Source organism: Gopherus flavomarginatus, chromosome 8, assembly GCF_025201925.1.
Source record: "Gopherus flavomarginatus isolate rGopFla2 chromosome 8, rGopFla2.mat.asm, whole genome shotgun sequence".
Lineage (NCBI taxonomy): Eukaryota > Metazoa > Chordata > Testudines > Testudinidae > Gopherus > Gopherus flavomarginatus.
This window is the reverse complement of record NC_066624.1, coordinates 69,568,370-69,589,976: the sequence shown is the minus strand read 5'-3', so window position 1 is coordinate 69,589,976 and position 21,607 is coordinate 69,568,370. Positions and strand designations below refer to the sequence as shown.

The window sequence follows — 21,607 nt, the reverse complement described above, 5'->3', positions numbered from 1 at the left end:
GAAACAATGGGTCTTCCTTGCTCCATGACCACCTTTCCTAAAGATGCTTTACAGTTCCTGGTTATTACATAGCTGGGTTGGGTCTTCTGAAAAATACAGGGCAAAGCCTAGCACTCAACCTGCACCACTAACTGTCCAGTACCCTAGGCTCTGTGCCGTAGTTTGCAGAAGGACGCCGCCGGCTGTGTAATGGAGCACAAGGTGCATGCTAGGTGAAGTATGCAATGAACACCCGGGTGCAGGTTGCATGCCGGACTTTGCCTTGCACCGTGCAGAGGACTCCAGCCCGCGGACCTGGCCAGACGGCCCCGAGCGCAGGCAGGGCTTACACCGGCCTGTGGCCGAAGGAGATGCCCGGCGCTGAAGCGAGCCCAAGGTGCGGAGGCTGCGGAACGGTGTCTGGGGCGCGCGCTGACCTGACTTGTGCCAATTAGCAGGTGGCGGCGCCTGCTGTCAACACGCAGGGAGCCGGTGGCATAGCCTCCCCGCAGCAGAGTTTAACTGAGCAACCCCCCGGGTAGGCGTGGGAGGAGCCTGGGGGCAAGGCAGGGGGCGGGCCGCTCCCCGCCCTTGATTGGCGCAGGGGCTGCATGATGCCACGTCCGGCGGGGGAAGCCCTGCCTTGCCGCGGAGCTTCCCCGCCCTCGCCCTCTTTGCAGGTGGTGCGCCGCTGCTGCCGGCCGGGCTCACTGCTCCTGCCTGGGACACGCGGGCTGCTGTGCTGGTGCTCCCGAGGAGAGCCGCGCCGTCTCCCCGCCCCTGCTGCTTCCACGCTCTCCCTTAGCTCCTGGCCTCAAACTTTGCCCATTCCGGGCTGTAATCCGTGTGCATCGCAACCGTCCCCTGCAGCAGCGCCCTGCCGGAGCGTGGGGGGAGATGCGCCCTCTGCTCTAACCAGAGCGTTTACACATATGTGGGATCTGCCTTTGCTGGGATCGGGGCCGGGTTCCATCCCTGGGAGCTCCTGCGTTCTGAGTGGCGGCAGCTGCACCATCCCTGGGAAGTCAGCCCAGAAGAGCCAGGATTTCCCCCGGTCCTTCTTCCCCATCTTCTTGCAATAGCTGTTGGAAGTCACAGGCTCTCTCCGCCTTGCCTAGGTCCCACTGATTTTTGCCTGTGGGTTGAGGACTTTTTATTAACCCTCCCCCTCTTGCCATCTGCTTTCCCCGGAGTGTTGTTTTTTTAGGGGGGCGGAGAGGCAGCGATGCTTGGGGGAAGGTGGGACTGAGCTCCCCCACCCCCTATTCCGTGCACCGTGCCTGCAAACAGCTAGCGAGCGCCGGGCAGAGGGAGAGAGCCCGCTTTGCAGCCCGGGGTCAGCGGGACCTTGGGATTGTCCTTTGCGCTGCAGATTGGGGGGCTCGGCGGAGAAGGAGGATGCAGTTCTTTCCGTGGGGATTTTGGCTTCTGTGTGTCGCCGCCTCCCCGGCTCGGGGTGACAGTGGCAGCAAAGCGAAGAGCTGCACCGAGGTCCGGCAGTTTTATGCGACCAAAGGATTCAGCCTGCACGGGGTACCCCAGGCGGAGATCTCAGGTGAGCCTCTCTGCACCCCCAGACCCTTCCCCCGAAACACCAGGCTGCGCTCTACAAAGGCTCTCCCGTAGAGGGCAACCTCTGCTAGGAGCCCGGCTTCCCAGCTCCCTGTACAAAGAGACTCCGCTTTGTCAGGGTCCATGGCTGGCTGGAAGGTGGGACTCAGGCAGGATGGTGCTTTGCAGGCGTGTGCAAACTGGGGGTGTTTGGGCACCAGCTCCTGAGGTATTGGCAGGGCTTCCCCAAAATAAAGAGGATTTTTCCCCCCCCCCCAACACTCCAGGACGTCTCCGTCTCATCCCGTCAGCTTTCTAGTAAATGAACCCACCAATTCAACAGTGATCCATCCAAATAATGGTGTGATTTCCTCTCTCCTTCTCAGATGACCAGTGCAATTAAGTTGGTGTTTATTGCATGGGAAGGTAGTCTGTTCTGGACTGTTGGGATGAGGAGAAAAACCATTTCTTGTAGCTTTTTTTTTTTTTTAAGGGAGTTAGTTAAAAGTCAGCGAGTGGTGAAAAGTCAGAGCTCAGATTTCTTCAGGAGGAGGGTAACCCCAGATGTGCCACACCTAACCCTTTTTAACAATTGTAAAGTCTCCAGATATGCAAGGTTTTACTTGATTCTCTGTGGTGAAAAAGTGTTTAATGTCAAAAGGCTCTGAGATTTCGGGTGATTCCTTTCATCATTGTACATTGTGTGATCTAGGGGATTTGGGTCAGAACCCAGGATAGTCAAAATCTCATGGGTTTGATTTCAAAGCTAGGAAGAGCTCCAAGGTTACAAGAGAGCAGAGTTGATTTTTTTTTTTTTACCTAATCTTCTTTTGGATGAAAAGCAGTTTAAAAAGCATTTATCAGTTAAAAAATGAAGTGTAAGTAAAATGACCTTTGTCAGGTGTTTGAAACAGGGCAGTAACCCCAGCCACCTTCATCAGAATTTATTCCTGCTATCTTAACACTGGATGTGGAATACAAACTAAATGTGGTTTTTTTGTTTGTTTTTTTTGGCAAATACAGAGTTTTCTTTTCAGAAAATCTCTGAAACATAAATAATATTTAAAGGTCTGGTTAGGTTTTTGAAAAACCTGGGGGAAAATATCTGCTGAGACTTGCTTTTATTGTTGTTTACTTTGTTTATTTTTAAAGCATTGCCTATGTTCTGATTCACAGACTTGTGACCCATATCCAAGAGCTTTCTTGCTCACTTATGGGAACTTCCTAATTCAGACAAAGCATAAGATATGCAAGTGTACATGCCAAAGCCAACCTACAGGGACGTCTCAGCAAGATAGCAGTTTGTAGTTCATTTCTAAGCTGCAGAATTTCTTATGATGAATACTTCAATAGGGTCATTTTATGGGGAACATTCTCATCATCTGACATACAAATGGAGAAGGCTGAACTTTTGTTCACAAATGTGAACTTTTTCTTTGTTGAAAGGTGGATTTTAAAGTAAAATGGGAAGTTTCTGAGAGTGAAATAGTGGAGAATTTCAATGGAGGGCTTTTTTTTTAGGGAGGGCAATGAATCCAGTGAAGCAAAAAAGACCTTTTTCACTTGATTACAAATTATCTGTAAGGGAGAGCTTAAATATGTCATGCAGCTTATAAAGTCTTCAAGGGAGTAAACATTTAAGAAGTATTGTCTTGAAAGAGAGTACATGGGAGTGGATGAAACACTAAATGAAATGATGATAGTACAGGCTTCAGTGTTGTTCATGTTTTAGGATTATGTGAAATGGATTTCGTAAGATATAAGTATCTTGCGTCTTAGGTTCAGTGTGTATAAAACTTCTTGTGCCTAGAAATGCTGAGATGGGTAAAGAAATGAGGCAGATTTCTGTTTATTATTTCTAAAAAGTTACCAGCATTCATGTTTGCAATCTTAAGCAATAATGCTTGAAAATATAGTATCAAACTGTTTACCTTTGACAATATAGTATTGTAAACAGTGAAACTGTACAGATAAATATTGTAAAAACTGGTGAAATGAAGAGAAAATATGGGGAATAGTGTCTTCACATGTGAATGTTCTGCCTATAGCACAGCCAACTGTGTACTTAAAAATACAAAATGAGAATCCTTTGTTTCATCGTTGATGATTGTCATGTGTACTTCAAACTTCTAAGAATTTAGAAACTTTCATCTGTATTTATCAGTATAATAAAGATAAAACACGAATGTATTTTACTGTGAAAATGCACATGGCAATTTTGATTGGGCACAGAGTGTATATTGTGTATGCTTCTGGTTTGACTATCATATACAGTATGTACTTATTGTTTAGATCATTTCAGATTAAAGGTCTTTAAATAGATTTTCAGTTACAACTAAGCAAGAAACGGTAACCGATTTGTTTTAAGAGACCACTTTTTATAGCATTCCCAAAGATACTGGGTAGAATACAGCTCCACCTTTATTAGCAAATCACTTATGTTAAGCACCAAATGTTGTTGTCCCTTTGGGTGGTCACTTAAATACAGTGAAACATGTTTTAGTTACCCACTGTAATGCTTGACAGAAATCTGATCAGCTCAAGATTCCAGTCACTTCTGTAAATGTCTACACAACAACAAACAGTAGGAGCAATTTTAGTTTAGTAAAAAGTGCTGATTGGGGTAGTTAGTAATGAGCAGCCTGGCTCTGCTTTTACTGAGAGTCCCTGTGAGAGAGGTTTTCCAGTGCCAATCTTGTGGCTTGTCAGACATGCATGGATTTCCCTAAAAGTCATCAGTTCTTCACTCTTTGGAGGCAACTACACTTTATCCTCTTCCTCCTCAGGAAGCTCCTACTGTTTTTCCTCCTCCCATAGTCTTCCTCTTTCGCAAAGGAGGAACTTGCTTTATCGCCGCATGGCTTTGGCTGCCAAGAGAGAACTACATGTGGCTGCCTTGCTCCTGGTTTGTTAGGACTGGCTCAGGAGTCTGGTACCATCATTAAAGGGCTCGTGCATCCCCAGACTCCTCTTGACTTCAGAAGAAGTGGAGGGTGTACCAGCCATGCAGGCTGTGACTCAGAATGAGTTAGCTGCATTTATATTCATTTTAGCACACTTCAGATGTTTTAATCTACAATTTTTAATGATTTAAGAGATTATGACTAATATAAAAACTCCTTGGCTCAGCAGACGGTAGTTCCTGTTGTAAGTGTACAGAGCAGCTAGAGAGGCAACTACACAGTTGTTGTTGTTAGCTCAGTAACATATACAGATCTAATTAAGGGAAGAGTCCAGACCCCCTGGCTTTCTCATTAAATGTGGAGGGTGGGTTTCTAACTTTACATTAATATTTGTACAATGCATTGACATGTATAGGCACTCTACATATTTCAAGTACTATTATTAAACGTGCTTTAGGAAGAGACAAGGTGTTAAATCTCATGGCTTTGAAGTCAATGGCAAAACTCCCAAATATTAAAAAAAAAAAAAATCTACCCATATCAGTAATCTCTGCATCCCAACCTGACCCCCTGATTTCCATATAAATATCTGCTTTAGGGAAGACTTATAAACTAAGGGAAGCTACTCCCTCCCCTTGCACTTGGTGTAGTTGGCAACATTCGCCAGGGCCACATCTACTCAGTTGGTAACTGGCTGGGCACAGGCTTCCTGCCATTTGGAGAGTATTCCCAGTGCAGGACTCATTGCCAGAAGACTTATTGTTCTTTTAAACCCCATAAAGACCACAACATTTTGTGAAATATCCACTCCCCCCCCCCCCATCACTAGCCCATTGCCTGGGGTGCTCTGAGTTGAGTTGGGGCCCTTTACACAGATTCTTGAGCAGGGTTGTGTGTTTAAATGTGCCTGCTGTGAGAGGGCAGTATGCTGTTTGAATTCATTTACCCCAAGCATCGCTTCTCAAAACTTGGTTCCCTCTCATGCTGAGCCGGAGATTCTATGAGATGGGAGGTAGTATGGGCAAACGGTGCATTTTGAGCTAGCGTGGGTATCCACTTTTCAAGGCAATTCCGCTACTCACCCGTGTAAGTATCACTTAACCCTGTGCATTACTGGCTGCTTAGTTTGCCTGAGTCAGAACCACTTGCTTTCATCTCTCAGCTCTTCTAGCCTCCCACAAACTGATCCTGTGACTACATTATGCTCTTTGTGAGAGAGACATTGCCAATTGTATGTATGGGAGCCATTGTAGGGATCTTAGCTAAATTAAGAATTGAGTAGAACTCTCTGTGCAGGACCTAATTTGATGGGGATTTCAGGATGTTACTGGGTTAATGACAAATATAGGAATTTTATTTTTTGAGTTTTTCTAGAGACCTGCGGTAATAAAGCCACAAGCACAATGACTGGCAAAACTACAGATGAGATATAAAGAATAGAATGTGGGATTTTCTGTTCTCAAACCACAGGTCTCTGCCACTTGATCTAAAAGTGGGTCTCCATTGTCTGCCAGTAGTAGTAGCAGGGTTTATGATATCAGCTTTGTGTTGTAGCCATGCCAGCTAAGTATGTTACAGTACTGGTGGGCTTGTTATGAAGAAATTAGATTAGCTGAAAGATAGAAAAATTCTCCTGGTTCTGCACACTTGGTGGTAGAACTTCCGAAGAAGCAACACGTGCTAAATTTATGTCCTGTTTTTACTAAATTTGGCAATGATCTTGGTATGAATATTGGAACAGGTTTTGGTTGAATGTGATCGTTTTCATGCCAAAGTCCTTTTTGTAAAAAAAAAAAAGATATGTTTACATATTTTTTGCTTTGTGATGGTTCTGTTAGGTTCTCAGTACAATATGTGCACATACATACTTGTCAAAATCACACTTATGGAGCAAAACAAGCTCCCTCTGGTGGCTAATTAGTAGGGCCCTACCAAATTCACGGCCATGGAAAAACATGTCATGGCTCATGAAATCTGGTCTCCCCTGGTAGAATCTGGTCTTTTGTGTGCTTTTACCCTATACTATACCGATTTCATGGGGAGACCAATGTTTTTCAAATTGGGGGTCTTGAACCAAAAGGGAGTTGCGAGGGAGGGGTCACAATATTGTCATCTTTACTTCTGCGCTGCCTTCAAAGCTGGGTGTCCGGAGAGCAGCATCTGTTGGTTGGGCACCTAGCCCTGCAGGCTGCGTCCTGCTAGCAGCAGCGCAGAAGTTGGGCACCTAGCCCTGCAGGCTGCGTCCCGCTAGCAGCAGCACAGAAGTAACGGTGGCAGTACCATGCCATACCACTCTGATTTCTGCATTGCCTTCAGAGCTGGGTGGCTGGAGAGCAGCGGCTGCTGACTGAGGGCCCAGCTCTGTAGGCAGCAGTGCAGGTGTAAGGGTGGCAATACCATACCATGCCATCCTTATGTCTGCGCTGCTGCTGGCAGCAGCTCTGCTTTCAGAGTTGGGCTTCCAGCCAGCAACTACTGCTCTCCAGCTGCCCAGCTCTGAAGGCAGTGCTGCTGCCACCAGCAGCAGAAGTAAGGGTAGCAGTACTGCAACCTCCCCTACAAAAGCTTTGTGACTCCCTCCCCCAACTCCTTTTTGGGTCAGGATCCCTACAATTACACGACCGTGATTTCAACAATTTAAATCTAAAATTTCATGAAAATTATGATTTTTAAAATCCTATGTCTGAAATTGGCAAATGGACCATGAATTTGGTAGGGCCCTACTAATTAGACACCTAGGTCCCATAGGTGTAAGCAAAGTTGGTGTACCCTACTGGGCTGATGCCCAGATTTTGAAAGGTATTTAGGTGTTGCTGTGCTCAGGCTAGTGATTTAGGAGTCATTACACAAAGTAAAACTATTTCCCCATGTTTATTCCCCCCGCCCCCGGCTGTTCCTCACAACTTCTTGTCAACTGCTGCAAATGGACCATTTTGATTATCACTACAAAAAGTTTTTCTCTCCTACTGGTAATAGCTCACCTTAACTGATCACTCTCCTTATAGTGTGTATGGTAACACCCATTGTTTCATGTTCTGTGTCTATATTTTATCTTCCTACTGTATTTTCCACTGCATGCATCCGATGAAGTGGGCTGTAGCCTACGAAAGCTTATGCTCAAATAAATTTGTTAGTCTTGAAGGTGCCACAAGTACTCGTTTTCTTTTTGCGGATACAGACTAACATGACTGCTACTCTGGAACCTGATTTAGGAGTCTCCTTTTAAAAATGAGATTTAGACTAAGACTCAGACCTTCAAAGATATTTATTTAGAGACCGAGCTCCCATTTTAAATCAGTGTGCCTTAAGTGGCTAAGTCCCTTTTGAAAATGAGACCTAGGCCTCTGAAGGTATATCTATATAGCGGCTGGGAGGTGTGATATCCAGCTCAGGTAGACTTGAACTAGCACCCTAAACATAGCAGTGGGGCTGTGGCAGCACAGGTGGCAGCGAGGGCTAGCCACCCAAATACTCTTCTGTCTGTCTGCCTCAGTACATGCTTAGTTGACCAGCCCACCATACATGCTGCCATGGCCACGCTGCTGTTTTTTAGCTCAAGCAAAGCTAGCGCGAGTATATCTACCTGAGCTGCGAATTATACCTCCCAGCTGCTATATAGACATACCCAGAGTCAGTTAGGGTTTGCAATGCTGAACAGAGCAATTCCAAAATACATTTAAAAATCAGGCCCCTAGTGCCTGCCTTGTTTATATTTAAAATCTAGGAGGTTGTATATTAAAATATTCTTCAAGTTTCTTTTAAAAGATTTGCCTTTCTTTCAGTCTGAGATGGATGACTAAGTTCTCACCACATAATTAGCGTTATCAGCTGTGTCTGACAAATATTTCAACAACTCCTTTTGTTGGAGAAGGAAAACATGATTTTTTTTTTTCAGGAAAATTTGAATACATGTGTAGCTTGGTTTCCTTTTGTTTGAAAATCCATAGCCTCTCCTCCTTGTTTCTCTTCCCTCTTGTCTTTCCATGTGATTGTTCAGTTCTCCTGTTTTTATCTAGAGAGTCTAATATCAGTGAAATCTCAAGACCTGCAAATATATTTGATAAGATCAGAGAGGGGCAGCTTTTAGATGATGGAGCTGTTAGGTTTGGCAAGACTGAAGCAGGTAGTTCTCTGTCTTACCAGTTGCATTCAGGGGACCATATAGACTCATTCTTGCAGCTAATTTAAATGACTAGTTGTGGGCTTGTACTTAAAAGTGGTTGACTTCGCTAGGAAAATATTGAGTTCAGAACCAGAGTTTGTTTTCTTAACTCAAAATAGTAATTATTAAAAAGAGAGGGCTTGAAAAATCTGCTCATTTGTAATGACTGAACCTTTCTCTGATGAGTATGGGGGCCTAATCTAACTTGCAGTTGCTGTTGGAGTCAGTGGATTATTACTTGTATTGCAGAAGCACCTAGGACTTCCAGTCATGGACCAGGACCCGTTTGTTTGAAGCACAGAACGAAAAGATTGGCTCTGCCCCAAAAGACCTTAAAGTCTGAGTAGTAATACTGAGCCTGCCATGTGATGGGGTTCTAATGTAATCTAACTGGGGCCAGGGGATGAAGTGCTGTCTCTTGACAACACTCCTGTGTGTCAGTCATTATTGCACTGATCATTTTCTCAGAATTCTTGTAGCTTGCTTCAGAGCTCTCATGTGAGATTATGAAACTGCTCCCGGGGAGAGGGGATGGTCACTGGTAGTGGGGAGCCAGCTGGGATTTAATTGTCATTTAAACTTGGAAATTTTGGCTGGAAATTCCAAAGGAGCTCAAATTCCATTGAAATTCGATGGTATGTAGGTACTGTAGTTCGTTAGGCTGCTTTGAAAACCCAGCTTCTAATTGCCATTTTTTAGCCTGGCTCCTTTATTTTTGATAGCACTCTTATTGGTAGATGTTTTTTCTTCTTCTTTCCAGCATAGCTGCTTTAGGACATTCGGAGTTATAGACCTTGTCCTGAAATGTGCAAATGCAAGTAGAAAAAAGGGGTAGAAAAGGCAAATATCGGGCAAGCAAGTGGCAGCATTATGTGTGATGCAGGTAGCAAGAGGACATTCTGTCCTGGGGCACTCTTAGGCACCATGATGATTAAACAGGGCATGGTTTCCTGGAATAAGGGTGTATCTAGCTTACAAAATTGTGTGTACATGAATTACACCTGCTCAGAGGAGCAATGACAGGGTATCTCTTGTGCTGGAAACACAGCCAGCTACCTGCCATTCCATGTGGTGTGCATCTGTTTGCTTGTAACGTCTTGGTTTACTTCTGTTTTTGATTAGACAAGAAAATATCCTCAGTATTCCTTGAGTCTGTTCCATTGCAATAAGTATTTAGCAAATTTCACAAAAATCACTATTCTTGTGACAGATATGAAAGAATTTCTTCCTGGTAAGGTTTTGGTTCTCCTTAGGAAGAACTGAATTTAACTGAATGTTAATTCCTGTAGGGTGACATTTAATAAAGTTAGGAGATGGTTGTATGATATTGACTTTTCATCCACCTCTCCTAAACTTTATGCATAGGCTGAATCTTCTCAGAAAATTCTATTTTGTGTGACAGTCCTTTAAGAAGAGCAAGCAAGGCTATCCTGTACATTAGCAAACGAATTTCCAAAGTGCAGGCTAATGTGATCAGGGTGAATTTTTTTCCTAAGACTTGACAACAATCCTGTTGTATTTTTAAAAAAAAAAAACCCCTACATTTCCAGGCGTGGTTACGTCACCATCTGTTCTACCCTGCAGTGTTTCCCTTAAGAAGTGCCCACCCCATTTGTTCCTTTGCCTGGGCTAAAACACCCTGAGCTATAAGCATACTCCTTTAAGGACCAAAACACCTCTTGCTTTTTGAACACAGAACCGTACGTTTTTGTCATAAACAGATAAGTAAGAGTTAATAGAACAAAAGTACTTCATATCTCTTTTGCCTGTAAAGGATTAACAAAATCAGTGAGCCTGGCTGTCACCTGACCAGAGGACCAATCAGGGGACAGGATACTTTCAAATCTTGAGGGAGGGAAGTTTTTGTGTGTGCTGTTAGAATTTGGTGGTTGTTCTCTCTGGGTTCTGAGAGTGACCAGACGTGCAACCAGGTTTCTCTCCAATCTCTCTGATACAGTCTCTTATATGTCCAGAATAGTAAGTACTGGGTAGATAAAGCAAGATAGGCTTATGTTTGTTTTCTTTATTTGCAAATGTGTATTTGGCTGGAAGGAGTTCAAATTTGTATTTTGCTGAAAGGATTTTAATTTGTACTTAGGCTGGGAGGGTATTCCCATTGTCTATAGCTGAAATACCCTGTAACATATTCCATCTTAAATTTACAAAGATAATTTTTACTGTTGTTTCTTTCTTTAATTAAAAGCTTTTCTTGTTTAAGAACCTGATTGTTTTTTTATTCTGGTGAGACCCCAGAGGACTGGGTCTGGATCCACCAGGGAATTGGTGGGGAGAAAGGAGGGAAGGGGGGGAGAGAGGTTAATTTTCTCTCTGTGTTAGGATTGCTTTCTCTCTCAGGGAGAGTCTGGGAGGGGGAGAGAGAAGGAGCGGGGAAGGTGAATTTTCCTCTCTGTTTTAAGATTCAAGGAGTTTGAATCACAGTGATCTTCCAGGGTAACCCAGGGAGGGGAAGCCTGGGAGAGGCAACGGTGAGGGAAAGGGTTTACTTTCCTTGTGTTAAGATCCAGAGGGTCTGGGTCCTGGGGGTCCCCGGACAAGGTTTTGGGGGGACCAGAGTGTACCAGGCACTGAAATTCCTGGTTGGTGGCAGTGCTACAAGTACTAAGCTGGTAATTGAGCGTAGAGGAATCCATGCTGGTACCCCATCTTTTGGACGCTAAGGTTCAGAGTGGGGAGTTATACCGTGACAGTTTTAAATTGCTTTCTGCTGTCCTGTACTGAAATCCTGGATGAAGGAGGGATGCTGTCTGTAGAGGCATCAGCTCTGTCTGTTCTCTTATCGTGATTATAGGATGGGGGTATCTCCATTGCGTTCAGTGGAGCCTCTCTGGCTTCACATCGGAGTAAGAAAGATGAGAATCATGCCCATCACTTTCAGCCTTTATGGAAGTCCATCTTGGAGGCCACTCCTGCAGACAGTTAGTATTGGGTGTAGTAATAAGAGGTGAAGGACAGTCCAGTGGGTAGAGGGTGCTAACCTGGGACTTAGGAGACCCAGATGCAGTTCCCTGACTTGGGGCAAGTCTGCTAGTCTCTACATCTTTAGGCACCTGCTCATCTATACCGCCATTCCCCATCTGCGCTATGAGGATAAAAGCACTTACTTACCTTTCCCAGGTGCTGTGAGGATAAATAAATTGGAAGATTGTGAGGTGCTCAGCTACTATGGTAGCCGGGGACATATAAATACCTTACCTAGATAATCTCTAGTATTGTGACTAGTTCCATTTAAATCACTTGAGATCACTCTGTTTGGTTGTTAGTGTTTGCAGGAGTAGCTGCTTGTTTGTTGTCATGTTAGGGTCTCTTCTCTGGTAGTTAACTCTCCCCCGCTCTTCTTCCCCACCCCCCCAAAAAAACCACTCTGATTAAAGCAAAGATTTCTTTTTTAAATCTGATGTCCAACTCCCTTCTCGTCTGATGTCTATATGCACCGACATCCAGCTACTCAGAATATGTTGTGCCTCTGACAGTTGAAACTATGCCTTTAAGTAGCTTTTGATTCCCAGGGGATCAGATTACCTCCATTGACAGTTTGAATTCTGTGAAAAATAATGAAGCTTTAGACTGTAGGCACTTTAAATGCTTGTCTGTACACGACAGAACTGCAGGTTGGGTCAGTGACGGCTACCCAGTAATGGGTTTCCATTTTAGTTCCAATTTTGCAGACATAAAAACTCCTTTGTTTCCTTGTGATTTGAATATGCAGTGTGTGCTGTGCAATGGTTGTCCAAAACACACTAGTTCTGTTTTTTAAAGAAAATACATTAATCACAATTGTGTGAACTGTATTGACATTATAAAACTAATTTTTTTGTCCTTTCATGTACAGTGCAGTCTAAATCAGACAGAATTATCCAACTTTTATAAACTCCTATACTGGCAACATGAACAAACTATTTTTTTTAAAACTACCATGCATTCTACTAAAGCACTTTATTAATAAAATTAGTATGATTTCAATGAGCAACATGATAGCACTTATGCAACATACAGTATTTTAATCATATAAAGTACTGAATGACAGATAGTTTTTGACTTACAAAAATGGTATTTTATAGCTTTGTAAAACTATACTATATAATTCTGTTAAAATATCTCCTAGGTCTTTATTTTACACAAGCTTCTTGTTTTCTGACTGGTGTGGGGGAGGGGACAAGAAAGAACCTGAAAAGCTATTACTTTCATCTTTCAGTCTGTTTCTGGATGGGAGAAAATACAATAGAGGGTGTGTTCGGAGATTAAGTTTAACTGTACAGTTTGTATAAAAACTGAAAGGAACTCGTGTGCTTGAGTCTCTTCTGAGACTCCTAAGTGTTGACAATATTAAGAAAAAGAAACCTGCCCTCAGTTTAACTTGTGTCACTCTAGTAAAGTCTCTGGGGTCGTGCTGGCATAACTGTGGGCTTGAAATGATATTGACTGTCTCAGCATTTCTCTAGTTCCAGCTGTCCCAATAAAGGAGTTCAATTGCAGAAGGAAGGTCTTGTGGTTGCTTGGATAGAAGTGGAAGGAAAGAGATCTGGGTTCTGTTCTGAGGCCCCAGTTTTCACGGGAATGCATGCAAGTCACTTTGCTTCACTTCTCGCCTCCCTGTAACTCAGTTTCCCCATTTGTAAATGTTAAATGGGGATGTTGTTATTTCTTAATTATCTCATGGGAAGTGGGAGGGTTGTGGGGCTTAATTTATTGGATTGTAGCGCACTTTGCTCTTCCATAGTGCCTTCCATCTAGGCATCTCAAAGCGTTGCTCTCTTTCTGACATAGTTGCTTAGCTTTACCCAGCTGTATGAGTTTAAAATGGTTGTATAATTATTTCCCAGTTTACAACCATCTGTTTGGCTTTGCTGCAGAATTCCAAATAATCCCTGCTAAAACTCTTTTTTTTTTCATTTGCGGGAGGTCTCACATAGGCTTCCACATTGTGAGAACGGAGTATCTTTCTTGAATTTGCTCTGTATGGCCAGATGGTAGCTTTAGGACATCCACTGGGAGTTTGCAGAGGGGCTACATTGTATTGGGTGGACGTTCCCCCAACTCATTCAGAATTTTATTGGGGCTGAACCCATGCTGGGGTGGGAGCTTTGCCCACTAGTGCTGTTTCAGCTCTACTGGGAACTGCAGCAGAGTGTAGGAGTGAGTCTTAGTGTATGTTCTTCTGTTTGCCTTTGGCTAAAGCTGCAACCAGCAACAGAGGCCTGGTGAAGTCCTAAATGCTTGACTTTAAGTCTCAGTGAATTAATGTTAGAGTTAAGCACGTGCTTAAGTCTTTGCAGGATGGGCGCCTATAAAGCTGTGGTCCCCAGACGGTGCGGCCCTGCCCCACTGGCGGGGCACGGAAGAAAATTCAGGGCGTCGTACGAAGGGGCCTGGGCCAGCCCCCATGGGGGGCAGGGAGGGAACGCCACCCAGCCCCACTCCAGTCCTAGCCACAGCTGTGCTCCAGCCACATGCCAACTCTGCCTCTGTCTCCAGCTGTTCCCCCATCCCCAGTTCTGCCCCCAGCTCTGCCTTCAGCCCAAGCACCACTGCAGAGCCAACTGTGCAGTAATGGAGGGGGAGCGTGGACAGATTCTATTACTGGTAAAGGTGTATGTGTGTGGAGGGGTGGGGACGTGACAGGAAAAGTTTGGGTACCACTGCTATAGAGTATGGGGATGATGGTGGAGCTCATGCAGAGAGTGCAAGGAGTGGGGAAGGTTCCTTGCATCCTCATCCTGTCCATCTTTGCAGCTGATCTGTACAGGTGCATATCTGCTCTGTCGTGCAAAACATCTTCCTGGGTTCTCTTGTTATCTCTCTTTGTACTTTGCTTTAAGATTTTCACAGCAGTTGTACTTAGATCCAGGCTATGGCATGCAAGTTTATTTGATCATGTAACAAACAGTTTCCATGTGCTTTATTAATATTATTAGAATAATTAATCAGTGACCAGATGATGAGTAAAGGCAGATCTGTTTGTAAATCTCTGCTACATACTGGCAGCAATTAAGCACAGAAGGAGTTTGGATGCTGGAAATGCTAACTAAATTAATTAATTTGGGTACTGTTAATTTGTATTACATGATAATGCATGATTGTTGCTTGTTAAATATACAAATCCAGGCTGAACAAATTGGTAGTGCAGGTCATACTGATATTAAGCTGCAGAATTTTATTAGGTGGCCTAAATGTTTCCAGATTTATCAAGTTGGAGGTGGTAATATGGTACTATAAATTACTTATTTTTCAGGAAAATCAAGTTAAATATGTGATCTGTTATGGATTATAATAGGAGTGGACTTCCCAAAATAGCTTTTTGATAGCCTAATTTATGATGAACAGTGACTTTTATTCTCCTGTGCACATACAGGCATGAACTTTTCTAAGAGAGCTGGTTATAGAGGTTTTATTTATTTATTTTATTTATTTTTAAAGATTATTATACTACATGAGTCTCGCTAATGAAGCCCATACTCTTCGGTTTGGTTTGGTTTTAAAGTCCCATTGGTAGCAATAGTAGTTTTGCTCCCAAAATGGATGGTGAATATGGCTGCTTGGGGCTTCGTGTTTCTATTGTATAAAATAATCCCAAAATAGTAGGTAAAGTCTTAATTGACTATGGGCCAGATGCAGCCCCTGGGTGGTACATAGGCACATGACTTTAGAGCCATGGCTGGGAGTGGAATTATGAGGGCCAGTTTTTGTACCCTAGACTCTGCAGAGCTCATAATCCCAGAGAAATTCCAGAATGAGGGAGAGGGATTTGACCCACATGTTTTAGCATTTGCCTTCTTCCCTATATATATCTTCTGTTGCTGGGATTAATCACACTCATGACAGCTGTACCGGGGGTGATCGCCCACTCCTGAGCTGGCTGTTAACATTGCAGTTCTATTGTTCTGTCTGTGTGAGACATATTCAAAGCTTGAATTTGGTACCTATTGTCTCTTCAAGAAAAGAGTTTTGTAGTAATTAGCTCTGCTTCAAGATGAAGGTGAGCAATTACAAACAAACCAGAACCATGTTCAGCCTGCTGTGTAACCAGGTATCACAGTCTGGGCAATAGTTTAGAGGACATCTTATTTTTCCTCTGTACTTACTGCCCTTTTCAGGCACAGAATCATTTAAAGCCTCAGATGTTTCCACGAAGCAAAAATAATTTTGCTATGGAGATCACTGCCCATTTCTGACTCTGCTGGTTTTTGCTGCTCTTGGCTTTTCCTGGAAAATACAAACTTACAAACCAATGTAGTACTTTTTTCAGGGTTAAAAATGTACTTTTATTTAATTTAAATCTGCATAGGCGCTAGCAAATATAAATGAGCAAAGACTACAGTGAGACTTTGCTCTTATTAAATAGAGTGAATACTTTCAGACTCGGGGCACATTTTAGTATTAAACCAAGAAAGAGAGAGAGCGCCACTGTATTTAATGTGCAATATTGTTTGCTGCAGTATTCTGGGTCAGCTGTCTGGGGGTTTGAGTTGTCCTTATAAGTAACATTGCACTTTATATTGCAGTGAAGCAATCTCCTGCCAGTCATAAATTAAATATTTTTGCCTGTTAGTGATACATTAAATGGTAGTACTTAGGACTGAAATCCCTAAATATATCTGCAATCTGAGTGGTGTATGTGTATCCAGTATAAGTGACACCCCGTATTATGCCATCACTAGTAGATTTTCATCATGTTACGTTACTGAGCATTCATATCCTTTTGCCAACGAGGGGAATAGACTTGTGAAATTACCTTGCTCATGTAGTTTGTATGTACAACACTATTTAAAAAAACAAAAACAAATGAGAGACAATAAAGTGCCAGAAACAAAACCAAACAACATATCGCTTTGTTAATTTGCAGATGATGGTGACTGGTAAAATTTCATAAATGAAATGCAGAAACCCTTCAAAAAAACCCCACGTAATATGTTAGATTAAGTTCAGATTAAGAGAGAGACTGGCAAAATCTGGGACATTGATAGATAAAACTACATCCCTAATGAAGGTCTTTTGGGAGTTTGGAAGAAAGTCCATTCTGTCATTAGTATACAGCATTTTTAGTTAGCAAAATTTAAAATCCTTTTCTCAGTCTTTTTTTTCTGAAATATGACCCATCATGACAACAAAAAAATGATCTTCTGGTTAAAGCACAGACTGGCTGGGACTCAAGATGGGAGTTCAATTTTCTACTCTTGCACAGATTTCAGATGCAAATTGCTTAATTTCGCTGTGCCTCAGTTCCCCATCTGTCAGTGGGGGGTAATAAAACTTCCTTTGTGTTGTCTATTTACATTATAAAGCTCTTTGGGGCAGGATCTGTCTCTTGCTATGTGAATACATGGTTCCACTGTGTGAGGGACTGTAATCTCCTTTGGGGCCTCTAGGTCATACCGTAGTAAAAATAATAAACAATAACAACATTGCTTAGAGCCAGATTCTCCCAGCCTTAGGTATTATGAATAGTCAATGGGGCTACTTACTTGTAGAATAGAATTCCATACCACTCAACCTGAGTGAGCTCTCTGACATTTGTTGAACAGATTTTATGGGCATGTAGTTGGGGCATATTTTTTTTGTTTTATCATTACTCATTGGTTTCAGGTATCCAAACAACTTACTTAGTAAGTGAGAAAAGAATAAATTCTTCTATGTATTTGTTTCTGTCTTCTAATTATCTCCCATTCATTACTCTACATGTAATTCAATGGGTGATGAACTCTGGCTCATGTGAGGTGGGAAGGAACTGTCTCAGAGAGAGCAGAAATCATACATTGAGAGAAAAATAAAACTGGACTCCAGGTATCCCCAGAGACTCTGGTCAGAATCAGCAGCCAAAATTCTAGAATCCTTGAATACTTAACCATGGAATGGAGAGTCAAGTTTAGCCATGAGGAGTGCAGATGTCACCTTTGCAGATCTGAATATAGGTTAATAATTATTTTAGTTGGTTGCATGCTTGGAGTTGCATTACATTTGTTATATTATTTTTAGTGAGTTTTGAAGTCACCGAGTAGTATGTAGTCTGTTGTTTTTATATTGATATAACAGTGTCTAATAGAGTTTCATGTAATTGAATCTTAATTATTACAGACAGCTTTTCAGTATGAGACTATGATAACATTTAATGTGACAAACTACTTCTCACAATGACGTTAAACAGTTTCTTCTTCTCATGTTAAGCAGAGCCAAAGGGATAAATAATTCATTCAGTGGTAGTGGCACTATGGTCTCTGACTCCATGCTGGTAAAAATATATGCCATATTGTATTAGCAACACATGCTATGTGTTTGTCATTGCTTTTTTAAAAAAAATTTCCTTTAATTTTTATTTTACTTTCATCATGAAAAGTCCAGTCAGCCACATGTGACAGATGTTAGTCCTGTTTCTTAAAGCATTACCGGAAGGTGCTCAAATACTGTTTTGATGTATGTTATCAGAATCTGAGCAGAATAGAATATATACAGGTGCCTGGTAGCAGTAGTAATTTTTGTTTTCAAAGCATTAATTCCACTCAACCTTCCAGGCCAAGGTACTTGGGGGGGGTTCTGTGTAACAAAAATTAAAATACAGTAATATTTTTAAACGCTCTACTTACGAATTAACATAATACAACCATCCTCCTTTGACTACAACACAGAAAATTAGAGGAGCTCTAAAACAAACGGAGACAGAGCAATAAATGTGGGTCAAAAATGATTATTCTAAAAGTTAATATCGCCATATTCACCCTTTGCTATCTGCTATTGTGTTTATACATGCTGATTCATAGGTGAATGACTGTGTCTACTCTGAAGCTATTCTCACATACACACAAAGGAGAATGAGAATGATTCCTTGACTTCTCCTTATTACCAATTTTTGCCAGGGTTGAGACACTGAAAGCAGACATTGAGGGCTTGCAAATACATTTGCTGTTGGCAGAAATATAATTTTCCCATCAGTGTATTGATCAGCTTTTTCAGCTAGACTAAAGCAAAGAGAATGGAGACATTTCAATGGACTAACATACCGCACTGTTTCTGAACTGGCAGCATTTAACAAAAAGGTTAGGACGTGTGCATTTGTTGGAGACTTGCATGAAAAGTTTATTATTGCCTTGCTACTGTATGCTGCCCGGTCATCAAAGGAAGACGGCTGAAGGCACTCCAATGTCTGACCCACTCTGAGCATCAAGTTCACGTTATGTTATCCTAGGAACAGCAATGCCAGCACTAGAATGTTAATACTCTAGACATTCTTTCTTTTAGTTCCAGGGAGGGGGTTTTACTTACCCCTTGTTGCCAGCACAGCTTGTCTTAATGATACCAGCCTGTATTTGTATAAAGAAGAGAGGAGAATATAACACTTCCAAATTTCAAATCACATTTGCATTTCTGTCAGCTTTGGCAATTACAGAGTTTCTGGTAACTCTCATGGAGACAATCTGGGTTTAATTTAAAACTCTCCCTGAAGAAACGAAAAGCTGGCAGCTGAGAGATTCAGCAGAGGATCCTTATGTGAAGCTTCTGTCTTTCCTTATTTTCTATGATTGGTGTTAGAAGCAGGAAAAATGATTCTTTTCAAAAAATACCCCTACATTGGCCAAATATGCAGGGCCATACTTCTGCAATTACCCCCTGTATCAGTTCTGCAGTAAATCAGGATTTCTCATTTGATGAGCAGTTCTAATTAAGCAAATAAAGACTGCTTACCTTGTACTTAACACAGTCTCTCTGCTGCTTTTCATCTGATTGAGATAAGCAGAGGACACAGGGTCATGCTCTGATAAGTTTATTTATTCAGCAAGGCAAGGTGCTGTGAGTCTGAGGTTGGGCCTTCAGCTTGCTTGCAGCATTGGGGGCAGAGCTCAGCCTGTCAGTCACTGACCGCAGCCTGTCGCGCTCCGCCTGGAGAGCCTGTCTCATTCTCTCTGCCTGCGCAGCAATAGTAAGGTGGGAAACAGGCTTCACGCTGTAGAGCTTAGGTTTCCCTTTTGTCTTAGATGTTGTTCAACTTGACCTGCCTAAAATGAATATATTGGGCCGTTCGTTGTCTCTTCAGGGCTGGTAGCCCTGCAATTTGGCAAAGAATTCTCTCTTTGGATTGGAACAAAACTTTCTCCTAAAGTAACTCCGCAGTTAGTCTCCCCTCACAATCTTAGGGCTTCTCTTCATTGCAGGAGTTAGCTCTAGTTAGTACCCTTGACCTAGCTTTGCTCAAGTGATGGCAGCCACACTATGAAACAACATTCAAGCTTCATAGAGTGATTGAATCAGCAGAGTGATTGGTTTAGCTGCTCTTGAGTTGTGCTAAATGGAGTTGTAGCTGCATTTGCACTGCATCACTAGCTTGCCTGTCAGCAGCGTGTAAGCTTCAACCATACTTCTTGACAGGCCAGCTAGCTCGAGTTTAAAGCACCATTTAACATGAGCTAGAGATTGCTCTGCTCTGTGTGGATGGGATTTGGGTTAGGTGCAACACTCGTGTTACACCTCAAACTGATGCTGCAGTGAAATCAAACCCTCCCAAGCAAGGGGCTATGGTGAAAAATTTCACTCCTTCTTAGTGGAGACCTCTGCCTTTTCTGCAGCCAAAACCCGGAGTCAGAGACTGCAGCCTTTCCCAGGAAGGATTGTGCGCTAGGCCTCTGTCTCCCAAGAGTGAGGCAAACAGATGAGGGAAAAGCAGCAAAGAATCCTGTGACACCTTATAGACTAACAGACGTTTTGGAGCATGAGCTTTTGTGGGTGAATACCCACTTCGTCAGATGGGCGAAGGCAGAGTTACATAATCTTTCAGGGCCAGTTCGAAGTTGCATGCTTTAGTTCCTAAATTCATCCCAGAATCTTTTGCAGTATCTGTAAAGGAAGTGTGGTGGTAGATGATGCACAGCTTTCTGGAGAACCTCTAAGATCCAGAGACATCCGATGTGTATACAGATGGCCAGAAACCAAGATACCATTTTCGATGTAGAAACCAGGAAGGCCGAGGAATTCAACAGCCAAAGTAGAGTGGCCATAGTTTGACTTGGTGTTGAGTGACTGCTGTGATGCAAGTGCAATATTCCAGCAATACACTATTAGATCAGACATCCTAGACGGCATCCTACTTAGCCGATACCTAAGTTTGTACCAACACCACTTCATTTAATAAAAAAGAGGGAACATCTCCTTCATCATGGCCTGGAGAAATGACATAAGATCTCTAGAGCTGTTATGAACTAATGAGTAATATGTTCACTTTGAAAGATTCCAGATTCCACACTACAAAGAGCTGATAAAAGTATATTTTACTTTATTAGATTGTAGTGGTTTCTTCTGAGTGTTTTTGAATGTGTGGGAAGGGAGGAAAGTTTGTTTGCTTTGGTTTTAAAAAGGTTTTGTAATATTTTAAAAATGTTTTTCTGTTTTTTCGTAGCAAAGTAAAGCATCCTTATGGAAATTATTACTGTACTCATGTAGTATAGGTTCAGTTTTACCCCTTTACAATTTTTAATCCACTCCCGGGTGGAGATTTTCCATGCCTGGAGCAAATTTTGAAGGCTGAGCTCTAAGCCCTGTTTTACAGGGGATGGAGATCTAATGAAAATGCTGACTGTCCTGAACTACAGCAGTGCTGCCCGGGCTCGGTTACAATATAAGTGACTTGTAGGAATAATTTTGGGCCAACTTTTGATCAGTCTTCTACAGACTTAAAGGGACTCTGGAGGGAGTCCTGTCCAGTCCTCCTCAACCAGTGTAATAGTAGATGTGATGTGAGGTCCTGAGGATGGCAATTATAAAATAGCTGAAAAAACAGCGGCAGCTCCAGTGTTCCAAGAGCCACACAGAGGGATGCTGCCCCCTCAACACACACGTGCACACCAGTTTAGGAAAAGAGTACTGGGGGAAAGAGATTCTGTTCATTGCTTCCTGTCCCTATTAGACTGTCTTGGAATTTTGAAGCCTAACCTGCTGAGTCGTCTCTATTTTTAAATTCAGTGTCTGACTAAACAACGGCTGTTGAGATGTGGTGGTCGCTTTCTAAGTGTAT

General features: G+C 42.6%; 1 protein-coding gene across 2 annotated transcripts in view; it reads left to right on the top strand.

Moving 5' to 3' along the window:
* Positions 1–658: 658 nt before the first annotated feature.
* The window catches only part of LOC127056387 (glypican-1-like), a 240,525-nt gene continuing 219,576 nt past the window's right edge, over positions 659–21,607 (top strand). For both annotated transcript variants that reach the window (XM_050964180.1, XM_050964179.1), the window contains exon 1: positions 659–1,534. In XM_050964180.1, coding sequence (XP_050820137.1) covers positions 1,378–1,534 — 157 coding nt within the window. In that variant the 5' untranslated portion in view covers positions 659–1,377. The remainder of the gene's footprint in view (positions 1,535–21,607) is intronic.